Source organism: Tupaia chinensis, unplaced genomic scaffold (genome assembly GCF_000334495.1).
Source record: "Tupaia chinensis unplaced genomic scaffold, TupChi_1.0 Scaffold000033_1, whole genome shotgun sequence".
NCBI classification, from domain to species: Eukaryota; Metazoa; Chordata; class Mammalia; order Scandentia; family Tupaiidae; genus Tupaia; species Tupaia belangeri.
In genome coordinates this window covers 3867260-3880807 of record NW_006159463.1, presented here as the reverse complement: position 1 = coordinate 3880807, position 13548 = coordinate 3867260, and the positions used below count along the sequence as shown (strand labels likewise).

At 36.8% G+C, this 13548-nt stretch overlaps 1 protein-coding gene across 1 annotated transcript in view; it reads right to left on the bottom strand.

The window, feature by feature from the left end:
* Positions 1-13548, bottom strand: part of GPC5 (glypican 5) — a 746092-nt gene that overhangs the window by 402026 nt on the left and 330518 nt on the right. Inside the window, exon 4 of the mRNA XM_027771471.1 lies at positions 4-137. Coding sequence (XP_027627272.1) covers positions 4-137 — 134 coding nt within the window. The remainder of the gene's footprint in view (positions 1-3; positions 138-13548) is intronic.

The window sequence follows — 13548 nt, the reverse complement described above, 5'->3', positions numbered from 1 at the left end:
TACTTTCTTCTGTTGGCAAGTGTCTCTTCGCCATTCCTTGCAGAGCTCTTCATTCCATGCTTCTCTCTGCTCTGATCAAAAGAACAGTGGGGGCTTTGTGTGGGTGTTCTTACTGGACGGCCACAAATCTTATTTACCTTTTAAATAGGGAAAAAAAAAGAAGCATTAAACAACAATTAGAAACCCTCTCCAGCCATCCTGAGGATGTAATGTTTCAGAGGCCAAAACAATGGAAATTTCTCAATTATATATTTATATTTACCATTAACATATACATTGTCATTTTTCAAATAAAAAAATCAAATTATCTATATAAATAGACAACCATGATAAAATCGATATCATGCATATTTATATATATATGTGTGTGTATATATATATACACACACACACTTTATAGCATATGTATACAATATGTGCAAAATCAGAGGACTATATTGATACACTGACTTGCTTGTATAAATAAACTACTTAACTGACATAGATATTATTCATGAGTTATATTATATGTAAATTAATCATATATTTGTATAGCTTTTCAATTAAATAATTTAATATTGACTATATAGTCATTTTCTACAGGAGTTCTAATGGAAAAAAGTATTTTTGTAGTTTTTTTTTCCTTAAAGTTCTTTCTTAGAAGTGACAATGAAAATTTCAAAATATTTTTATATCTTCTTCCTCAATCTAGTATAATTTCCAGGTGTCATTATGTTCTTTTTAAAAACATAATTTATCTAAGTGAGACATTCATTCTTTAACACTTATCTAGCAAATATCTTCAAATAATTTATATAATTATGATTAAAAAACAAAGTAGTTTAACATGGAAAGCATGAAAAAAAAATCATGTATCTTAAGTTACTTGAAAGTACAATATAACTGAAGATATATAAAAGCATTGCCTCCACAAAAGAGAAGCATTGTATATCCCCACTTAATATACACCAAATGTCTGCACTCTATGGCAGGAACTGAAATATTGGAAGGTATAAAAGCATGGACAGCAAAGATAGATACCAGAGAGAGTGTGGGAAGAGAGTAGGAAATGGGGTGGGAGGAAGGGAATCAAGGGAGCAAAACATTCAACAAACACAAAAACGGAAAATTATCTATTGATGATATTGTGTATGGTAATATCTTTGACCAGATAATCATACAGTGCATTCATACTGGGAAAATTCATTTTCTTTTTTTTTTGAAATTATTTATCTATTTAATTCCATTTGTTATTATTAATTTTTACATTTTACTGGAGAGAGAGAGAGAGAGAGAGATAGCAAGCCACCAGGTCTGGGATTAAAATCATGGTTGGCCATGTGGATGTCCAGCACCTTTATCCACCAGGCCACCTGCAAGCCCCAGGAAAATTCATTATCTATATTGTAGAGATAAACAATATTGAATGTAAAAAATAAGAATAAATAAATGAATGAGCATTGCCTAAAAATTAGGAGACTTAAGACCCTGTCTAATTTTTCCTTCTTTAGTGCTAAGATCTTGAACACATGATGACATCTCTTTAAATTTCATGTCCCAATATGTAAAATGAGGAAGTTATAATAAACTTTTCCAAAAGTTCCTTTAAATTTCCCAATTTTTGTTGATGCAACTATTAAAGAATGTATGCATTTATCTGCTTTAGCCATATTTATTTTGCTTCTAATATTTGAGAAGCACATATATTGGATGTCATAAGAGGGGAAAAAAGGTCATTAAATTTTCCCTTTATAGAATATAAAAGAAAAAAATAAGTGCTCCCAATCATCAAGATGCAAATTACCTATGTCTAAGAAGCGAGTCCGACACTGTGTTATGGAAGGAAGTCACAGACAGGTGGGATCATTTCCAATTGGTAGTAATAGGTAAAGAAAGCATGGAGGGAGACTGCTCTGGAAAACATCACTCTATTGGGATGAGACTTTAAACATCCTCTTGAGCCTGGATATGTTGAGATTTACTGTAATGAAGCCATATTAATAAATATTTGTTTCGCCCCTTATGTTAGGTGCTAGAAATACAAATATGAACAAGCTGTGGCTTCACATGCATAATTTAGATAAAAAGTCACACAGTAAAATAGCAATTGTATAATACAGCATCAAAAAGCAACAATGAGTTACATGGTAATATTGGGTTGTCAGAAAAGTCATGACGTGTTTTTGTATAGAAAAATACATCATGACTTGTTGGATGACCCAAATAGTAACATCATAATACACAGAAAAACAAATTATGTAGGATGCACAGGGACATGTTTTAGGAGATCACCTCCAAGTAGCAGTAAAGAATGAAATAGGAATCTGTCAGGGTGGCAACAGAGCAGAGTACAAGATGCTAGGAGACAGTACAATGGCAAAGAGGTAAACAACAACTTAATATACATACAGAGCAAGGAAGACATACAGAAAGAAAGTGGTATAGCTAGGTAAGCTCAATGTGAAAGACATAAAATTACTATATGACTTGGATATCAAGTTGCAGAAATTGGTAGAGCAAACGGAGTTGCAGGCAAAAGATTCCATGTAAGAAAATGGCAGCTTGCGATTTCTACAGAAGAAAAATCTGCATGAGAGCCTGTGAGAAGGAAAAGAAAGCAAGCTCCTTTGGATAGTTCATGGAGAAATATTAGGTCTAAAAGTCATGGCAGGAACAGTAAAAATGAAGCAGCAGATCCAAGAGACACAGAAGAGGGCAGAGAGTAAGACTCAGAGACTGCTTAGTTACATAATCTTCATGAAACAAAGAATAGTGATGGTAGCCAGAAGAAAAATCTGGAGACAGGTAGGTGTACAAAAACATGAGGCTGATGCAAAAAACGAATGAAAATCTATTGCCTGGAAAGAATGGGTCATGAAGGGTAATAGTAGTGGAAATTACGCTTAAAGGAAATGTTGGAGACAGATCTTGGAAGGCTTCAAGTATCAGGTTAGGAAGGTTTTTGTATTAGACAAAAGGCCCTAATGGTTGCTGAATGGAAAAGTAAAATATCGCAGCTAACATTTAGCTAATGCATCTGGCAGCAGAGCTGGACAAGAAGAGGAAAATTATTCAAGGCAGATAAACTATTAACAGGCTTAAGTAGACCTCAGAAGAGAAATTTTAATTCTGAACTATATTTGTGACAGTATTCTTGAAGTATGGAGGAGTAAAATCAACAGGACCTGGCAAATGAATGAGAGTGGGAACTAAGGGAAGTGTAAGGTGTTTTAAGTCTCAAAGTAAATTTCCAATGTTGAGACAGAAAAATGGTGATACTAGGGGACCAGCAGGTGGCATAATGGTAATTGTCACTGGACTCCCACATAGTTGACCATGGTTCGAGTTCCAGACCTGGTGGCTTAAAACTCATGCTGGGCACATGTATCTGCATGTCCACAATACAGAGAGGAGAATGGAGGAGAAGAGACTATGCCATGGCCATCTCCTGGAGGAGTGATTTCTTATTTTCTATCTCTCTGTCTCTCCAGCAAGCACACACACCCTATAGCAAAAATCTCTAAAAAAAAAAAAAAAAAAACGGTAATACTAGTAATAGTGGAGTATAAACATATTAGCAAGATGCTAAATTATTTTATTGTCCACAACATCTAATAACAAGGATCAAGGGAAGATGGTGCACACTGATGACAGACATGTCAAGAATAAGATTGTTTGGAGATACTGAAGGATATTTTGATAGAAAGGAGTAAAGGACAAAGGGACTCTGTAATTAGCATCTGATGTCACTAGCTATGGGACTTGAGGCAAATAACAGAACTCCCATAAATCTGTTTTCCTATCCTTGAAACATGAGAAAATAAAACCACTTTGCAGTTATGAGTTGAGGGAAATCTTATCTCACCCTGTCTCTCCCATGTTGGACCTCAGAACCTATCTGCTATTAACATCAACAGGGAGATGGAGAGATGAAAATCCCAGTCTCACACAATCTCTATCCCCATTATCATTTTTTTTTGCATTTTATTTTTTACAAATACAAAAGAAAATGCACTAATCAGGGACTAAGAAGGTGCCTTTCATTGAACCCAAAGATAAAAGAAAATACAGCAGATTCCAAAAAAATAAGTAAATTTCAAAGCTCTTATATCTGTTGACTTGCTATTAGAGAGCTTTGCTTCATGCTTTATTGAAAGGGAATGGAAAACCATCTGTTACCAGACATTAGCCTGTCACCTTAGCTCCCCTGAGCTGGGCCGATTTAGGTGGCACATTTCAATACTGGGACCTTCTTCCTATTAAGAAAACCCTCACACTTATCTTGACAATTTTTCATCTTTGACTTATACTGCAATTTCCTCCTTATTCTCCTCCCTGGTCTCTACCATTCTCCTCTGCAATCAGTCTGAAGTGTCTGGGAAAAAAATTACTTTCCTTCCTAATGCTCACCTACTCTTGCTCTTAGTTCCACTGCTGGCTTCCCACTGATTTCCAAGTTTCCATTTCACCTTGAAATGACTCTCGTTAGTTGTTCCTAACCCGTATCACTTCTCCCACTCTGATCAAGTATTCATTTTAGCAACTCATTGTCTCTTAGCTTCTTAGTGGACACACCATTCTCACTGTAATCTTGGCACTACACACCCAAGTATAAACTTCAGTATTGCCTCCCTTCATCTGTTCAGTCTTAAATCTTCACAAGATTTTCACAAAAAGCTTTGCAAAGTATAAATTGTTCATTCAACTTGACTCCCATAAGCAGAGTCTCCTCTTCTATTGTAGTGGTACTTTTTAAATGTTTTTATTAATTATAACACATTGAAATGTAAATATGTTTGATACACTGCCTTGTGTAAATATGTAAATATGTTTAACATAACACAAATTGAAAAGTCAGGGATACATAGAGGTGCTATGCATGATTAGTAACCAATCTGGTTCAGAGGATGAGGTCAAGAAAGGCAGACTCTAGAACCCCTTGTATGTAAGGGCAACTGACTGCTTTCCATCAAGCCATATCTAGGAGGCTTTGAGTTAATATGTGGTTGTGGAGAAAGTCACGACCCATGTTTGCATAGGAAAACAGAAAAAGATGTCATGACTTTCCTGAAAATCTAATAGATTAACAGAAATCACATAAGGAATGAGCCTGCCGGCCCTACTTAAAAATGGAAATAATAATGAATAAAATAAGCAACAAGGGCAGGGGCTGGCAGGTGATATGATAAAGACCTTGGATTCCCACATGGACAACCATGGTTCAAGTTCTAGACCTGGTGACTTGCTTTCCTGCTTTCCCTTTGTCTGTCTCTCTCTCTCTGGTCAAATTAAAAAACAACAGCAAATAAAATTAAATAATTTTTTTTGCTCGATATAAGCATTTTTTTTATTTTTACATTTTTATTTCATTTTCTTTTATACATTCAATCCCATTATTTAGCTTACAAAGTGAATATTTCAACAGGTGAACATTTCTCCCTAGTCCAGTTGATAAAACTATAAAATATGTTCAACAGATAGTATCACATTTCTTTGTCCCATTAATGCTTTGCCTCTCTATTTTTCCTCAAATAATTTTTCTAAAAAAATCTTTAAAAAAAAATACAGGGTAGGTCTGGGTCAAATGTGTTTCATTTCATTATATCAAAAGCAACTTTCAAAACCATCAGGAGAAAATATATTGATCATTTTTCCAGTTATAACAGCAAATTTATTTTCATATGTTTAGTTCTCTTTTGATTCTCAGTAATTTAGAAGAGCTGGCTGGTGTTAGAAGCAAAATCTGGTATCACAAATCAGAATGAGGCTAACTTTTCTAGATAAGAGATAACAATCCATGCTTTTAGCTTCATTTAAATAATAAAAAGAAAAGTAGGATATGTGAGATCATGGAGTAGGGAGGGTGGGGATGCTAAATGTTAGGTTCTTTGGTTGGACTTCCTTTTTCAGATTTTGATAATATATTAATGATTAACAAGAAAAGGAACAGAATTATCACAGTCTTATTTTAAAAAGATCTGGCAGGGTCTTTACAACTGACAAGGAGACCATTCTGAGAGGTAAAGTCAAAGAATATTAGAATACATTCAGTAAGAACCAATGAATCAGAGAGAAAGGGAGAAAGAAAGTTCTCTGATGAGTGAAATGAATGAGATTTGGCTACTGGTTGATTCACTATGTGAGGTAAGAAAGGAGAAGCTAAAGCCATTACTGAATTGTGGGTTTTTTGGGGTCTTTTTGAGGAGTGTTTATTTTCAGTTTTTGGCTTAGGCTGTGTGTGTTCACCAGAGAGAGATGAAGGAGTGAGAAATTAGCCCTCAGGAGAGATGGTCATGTTGTAATCCCTTCCCCTCCATTTCTTCTCAAGATTTTGGGCAAGCAAGCATGCACACCTGACTGGAGTGATTCTCAAGCCACCAAGTCTGGGACTCTAACCATGGTCAGTCATGTGGGAGTCCAGCACCTTAACTTTCATGCCACCTGCTGGCACCAGCAGGTGTTTTTTTGTTAAGATAGGTTTTCACTATGTTGTCCATACTTCCTGCAAGCTTACAGTTCTCCTGTCTCAGCTCCCAGACTAGTTGGGACACAGGTGCAGGTCCCTATGCCTTTTTAGGATGGTCCAGGAATCAAACCAAGCCTTCCATGTGGTTTCAGGCTACTGAGTAGTGGTTCTAATGTGTATGCCCAATCATGCTAGGACTGTTAGCAGTTTGGAGCCTGGTAACCAGGATGAATATAGAGCCAGTGACTGAAATGTGGAAGGTAAGAGACAGAAGAAGGTCAGATTTTAGGTTATCTTTCCTTGGAGCAAGGGATGAATTCTGGTTTATTACATTTATTTTGTAATAATTTCTAAAAGGCAGTTCTAAATGATAAATTGGAGATAAAAAAAAAAGTTAAAGAATAACACCTCCTGCATACAGTCAACAGTTACAGCCGTGAACTTGATGAAATTACAAAATGTATATAAAATATAAAGAAGGTGAGGTGTTAAAAAATCAACTCATTTAACACCAGAAATAAAAAGGGAGGGGGGAGCTTTTGGTAAGTTTTTATCAGAAGATCAGTAGAAAAGGAAAAAGTAACTGAAAATAAGTGATTACAAAATATCATGTCCTGAAACTGTTGGAGAACTACCATTCAAATAATGTGAATACTACACAGTAGTTCGAAGTACAAATAATTCCAGGAAACAAGAACAGAAAAAATATGAAAGTTATAACCATAACACCACTTTTAAAACACTAGTACAACCTAGTACTGAAAAGAGGAGTATTTATAGGGAGTTATTAAGACTCCATACAGCACTGCCTTTATTTATAAGTTATTCATATAGAGACTGTAAATTTGTAGAAAGTGCCCAGTTCCTGGGAAAACGCCAATAAAGCAATGTTAAAGTGAAATAAGGGAGAAAACACCGACTGCCTCTAATTTGCAAGGACTAGAGATATGGCTAGTCTATAGTTAGCAAAAAGCAGAGAAGGCCCTTTTTCAAGTGTGTGCTTGGAGACACAGTTCATCTGGCCTTGGGTGATTTGCTTCTCTTTTTCTTCAACTCCATTTTCTTTCAATTTTCCAGAAGTTGCCTCTCCATGTGGATCTCTACTAGCTATCATCATAAAAGTTCCAGTCTAACTTTTATTTCAAATTGATGATAAGGAAGAGCAGAAGGTAGAAGGGAAAGACAGGGAGCAGCAGAATATTTTGGAGATCCACTGGGTCCACTCTGGGCAGGATCTTGATTTTGCATTGCTATTTTCATACATCTATCAAAGACCACCAGAGGGAGCTTCTGCATTTCAGTCCCATTCATAATCATTAATTAAACTTAACTATATGGGGACCCATTTAAATTCATGTAGTTCACGAATCTTAAAGAAAAATCCAACTATAGACCAACATGTATTTACATACAGGAAATCTTCATAAAATTCTACACTTTTATCTGAAACTACCAAGCTGATTTTTCAGCGTCAATGTGATCAAAAGAGAAAGAGAAAAACCAGTGAATAATTAGGAACAGTTCATCCTAAGTTAGCACATAGTGATATATAAAGAGACTGAAATTGGCCAAGAATTTCAATTATTTCCTTTTCCTCTTTTTCTTTTCTTTTCTTCCTCTTTTCCTCTGTCCCTTCTGTCCTTCCTTCTCGTTCTCCCTTCCTCCTTTTATTCCTTCCATCTTGTCTGTCTGCCTTCCTTAGTATCTTCTTTTTTTTCAGTTATAAGGACACTTAAGTTTAGAAAGTTCTAAGGACTAAAAGTCAAAACTACGGGTTTTAGACCTTTTTTGGCTATAGATTATAATGTCTTGCAATAAATTGAGCACCTGTTATTTGTAAGATATTATTCTAAGAGATGGGATTATAGCAATGAAACTGTTTTCAAGGAGCTTATATTCTAGTGGGAGAAATTGAAATTGAAACACTCAGGAGATTACTTTTTTATCTTGATAAATGCTATTTAGTTAAAAAAAAAATCACTGATAGTAGGATGGGTTGCAGCAGAAATGGGCTGCCTTACATAGGTGGTCAAGAAAGAACTCTTTAGAGAGTAAAATTTAAATTATGCTTTGAATGAAGTTAAGAGGCAACTATGGGATAATCACAAGGAAGAGCTTTAGATGCAGAGAGAATAGAAATGGAAATAACTCTGGAAAGAGAAAGAAAGAGGACCACTGCAACCAAAGAACCACCCAGTTTAGGGATGTAAAAAGAGAGTCAGAAGTAGGCAGGTCAGGTCCCCTAGTATTCTATTTGCTTTCCAAGGGGGCGTTTTTATTCTAAGTGAGCTCCCTGAAGACTTCTGAGCATAACAATAACATGATCTCTTTCATGTTCTAAAAATATCACACTGGCTGTTACTTGGAGAGAAGTTTGAGCAAGGCATAAGAAAGTGTTGAATAAAATGGAAGTAGTAAATCCAGAGAGAAAGCTTTTAGTATATCTCATGGAGAAGATAATGCTGACTTTACTAAAATGATCTAGATGGAAGATGCAAATATTGTGAATATGGAGACAACAGAACTTGAGGATGGATTAAACAAAGCAAGTGAAAGAAACATGGATTTAAGACTGACTTCTAGTATCATTTGTCTGGGCAAATGGAAGTATTAAATGAGATAGACAAAGGAAAGAATGAACTTGGGCCAATTAGAAGTCTCGGCGTGTTTGGCTTTCTGTAACAAGAGGACCTGTACAGTTAGCTGCCGTGTAAACAGAGATTCAAGAGAAAGGACAGTCAAGATAGATAAATGTGATTATCAACAGCATATAGTTGGATGAGAATACATGGAGAAGACTACTAAAGGCCGACTCGGGCACGTCAACACTTAGAGGTAGAAACAAAGGGAAACTGAAAAATAGGTGAGAAGGAGCTTTCAGAGAAGAGGAAAATCCTCGATGACAGAGTTTACTCAGAATACAAATGAAGAAAGTTTTTTTTTTTTTTAAATGGAGAGATCAGTCTTTTAGGGTAGCAGTGCTGCACAGAGGAAGCCGGATCCCATATAGCTGGCCAGAGTTTGAGTCCTGGCCCTGCGAGCTCGAAAGACACACCAGGTGCATTTATGGATGTCCAAGATCATGATGGAATGGAGACATAGTGGAGATTGCAGTATGTGACCAGTTCCCATGAAAGGTGCTTTCTCCCTCTCTTTTTCTTTTCTCTGTCATGTACATATGCATACTTTGTCATTAAACGTAAGAGAGAAAAGGATCACATATGCTGCATACAAAGGTTACTGACAGTTAAAGTAAGAAAGGATTAAGGGACCTGAAGATGAAGTAATGGTTACATAGCTAGACTCTCATGTAGTCCACTGCAGTTCAAGTCCCAGACCCAGCAACTTAAATCACACTGGGCATGTATGCATGTATGCTCAAAATCCCAAGAGGAGAATGAAGGAGAAGGAATTGGGGAGTGATTTTTCACTTTCTGTCTCTCTGGCAAGCACAAGCACCCTATAGCAGAAGTCTCTCAAACAAAACAAAACAAAAAACAAAGAAAATTAAAATTAATTTCTGGATCTATGAGAAAGAGTAGTGACTTGGAGCAAGTGTAGTTTTAGTGCAGACAGAGCAGAGGGCATAGTGGCCAATTGGGGTATAAGAAAGAAGACTAAATAAGAAAGCTTATATCATGAAAATGCACAAATCATTCAGGAATTTTGTAGGAAAGGAAGTCAGATTTATGAAACAGAATCTAGAGAAAGCATGAAAACTAATAAGATTCTGTTTTGTGTTAGGGCAGTAACTATTACAGTGTTTATGTATAGTGGTGAAGAACCCTTTTTAGATATTTTGATCTAAGATACTTATCTTTCAAATGAGTAGGACAACAATTTTCATAGTATGGAACATAGCTTTAAACTAATAACCTGAAGCTGGAATGCATTTCCTTCTGCAATTATCCATAACTGATTAGAAATGTGGTCACATTGACTAGAAGAATTGGTTCAAAGAATGTAGACAGGGTAAAGAGAGAAATAAAGGCCAAAAAATAAATTGAAAGAGAAAAGTACATGAAATATTTCCATAGAAAAAATGATTTTTTTTTGATGAGAAAGAGTAAATCAGCTATAATAGGAAACAATGGCCATACTGCGAGACACTTGATTTGCCAATGTCAGAGACAGTGTAGGTACTCATGGTAGGATTGGGAAAGTAGGAGAGATTAGAAATAGATTCCCAGCTACACAGGTTGGGCTAACAATCTGCGCTAACCCAGCAGTCTCGGATGCTTGGTTGTCACTGATGTAACTGGGAAAGCAAAGCATGGTGGAGTTGATCCTGGTAGTCAGAGGGTGCTTATTTAATGATCTGGTTATGACAAGAGAGTTACAGCACCTCACAGCATCGGGGGAAAGGAGCCAAGGTCATTGGTACCCATCCACAGGATGCTGACTCCCCAGAGCCATTGGTGAAGGCAGGTTTTAGGAGAAAATGTACTATTGACTTAATTAATTCACTTATAAGCTCTGTCCATCTTTTGACATTTGTAAAATGGACACACTTAGTCCACAGTGTAATTGTGAGGAATTTGGGGGGAAATAAAATCTCTAAGTGTAGGGATTGTTTTCCTCTTTAAACTCTGTGAAGGTACATTGATAATGGCAATAAAAACTACAACTAGAAATAAGATACATTTCACTATGTCTCTAATTTTGTGGGGTTTTTTTTTAACTTCATCTTTTTTTTTCACATTATTTATTATTTGTTTTTTGTATATACTTTCAATCATATTATTTGACTTACAATGGGACCATTTCGATATGTGCACATTTCTCCCCAGACCTGTTGATCAAAATATCTTTAACAGGTAACACCACACCTCCCCATCCCATCAATGCTCTACCTCTGTATCTAATTTTGTGTTTTTAAGAAGTTTCTGGGGACCAGCAGGTGACATAATGACTATGTCATTGAACTTCCACATAGCTGACCACAGTTTGAGTCCTGGACCAGAGGCTTAAACTCACAACAGGCATGTGTTTATGTGTGCCCAAAATCCCAAGAGGAGAATGGAGGAGAAGGGATTGTGGTGTGGCCACCCACCCTGGGGGTGATTTCTCACTTTCTGTCTCTCCAGCAAGCACATGTGCCCTATAGCAAAAATTTCTCTCTGTAAGCAAAAATTCTCTAATAGGGAGGTAGGATTTCTAAAAATAAACATACTGATAATTATGCAAAGTTAACTTCAGTACAACCTAAGTAACATTTCAGTAGACTACTATATCTGTACCACTGAATGTTATAAACTATGATTAGTAGAGGACCCTATAAAAACCACCATGGGTATCAGGAGGTTTTACAGATACTGACTCAGAGAAAATTAAATAAAAACCAAGGAGTCCTATCAGAGAATCTCACTCTGAGGGTAAGAGAATGGAGATGAGATCTAATTCTAACCAGTTGATACTAATCTAGCTATACATAGGAAACGGTGATTCAATTTCATTTTTCAACATGGTCTCAGGGAAAACAAGTATATTTTCCTCATTTTATCATGGACTTTGTGACATTTTAAGGCCCTCATGAGTTAAGCAGCATGATATTCCACAAAGTCCTGGCCTCTGCCCCAGAGAGAAGGTTGGTCTGCCAGTAAAATCTCAGTATAGAGACCATGGGAAGCCACAGAGAAGGAAGGAAAAGAAACTGAGAATCAAGTATAAGCTTAGAGGAAACTGAGGCCAAGCCATGGTAGCACATGCTGATTGACCCTACTCTTCCACAGGCTCAAGTTGCTGGGGAGACCTGCGTCCAATTTTCAACCTACTCCCAAAAGCTACATGCCCATGGTACCACTTACTCAAATGGCTGTGGCAGGAGGCTTACAAAAGAGCAAGATCCTGTTTTTAATTAGTATGTTTTTATTTATTTTTACACTTTCAAAATGTACACTTAATCACTGTGCATCTTTATAGTGTGCAAGATGGTTGTAAGACCCTGTTTAAGGAAAGAAAAAGAGGAGCCAGCAGGTAGGTTAGTGGTTAAGGTGCTGGACTCCCACATGGCCTATTATGTTTTGAGTCTCAGACACAGTGGTTTGAAAATCGTGCTGGGTACATGCGAGCAAGTGCCCAAAATCCCAGGAGAATGGTGGAGAAGGGGCTGTGGTGTGGCCATCCCTCCTGGGGGATGATTTCTCACTTTGCCTCTCTCTGTCTCTCTCCTCCCTGGTTTTTGCATCCTATGGCAAAAATCTTAAACCAAGTTAATAAATAAATAGGGTAAATTAAAGGGCTAGGGGATATCCCTAACTCATGAAATCAAAACTTGACCAGTTCATTGATCAAAGAAAGGAGGAATCCTAAATTGAAAAAGTAAATAATTTTTAAAATAATAATTTGACCCAACCTGTGGCATAGTTGATAGTAAAGTGGACTGCAATGCTCAAAGTCACGTGGCCAACAACAGATTTAAATCCTTGGGTCGGCCTGATAGGTGCACATACACTAGTGCACCTGCCTAAGATCTTGGCAAGCTAGAGGGCTGCGGAAAGGGATCTCCGCATAATAAGACTTTAATGAAGATGCTTATCTGTCTCTGTCTCTCATGCATATGTGCATGTTCTCTACCATGAATAAAATAACTTAATTTTTTTCTAATTTTCCAGAGAGAATGTGTACTCTCCTGAGAGAGACAAGAAGGGAGGAGGAAAAAGCACCCCCTAATGGGGCATGATCACACCATAATGCACCCTGCTTCATTTCTCTATCCTATCAAGGTTCTGGGCATGCATATGCACATGACCTGAGTGTTTTTCAAGATGCTAAGTTTAGAATTCAAACCGCAGGTAGCCATGTAAGGTCTAGTTGTTAACCATTAGGCCAGGGGGCCAACCCAAAATCTTAAAAAGTAATACTAATTAGATAAAAAGAAAAAAATAAATCAAATGATGATATTTCCCCTCACTTTTTCCAAGCTGAAAATGTATGAAGATATTTTATAAATGGCATTAGCCAAAGGTTTATAATGTTCAAACAAAAGTCCCTCCCCCCCCACCGCCCCCACTTCATTAGAATTTCTATCACTCTGGAGCAGGCTCTCACTAGCCCTTGGATAGATGCAAGAGCTCTCTGGCTGACTTTTTTTCCAACACTCT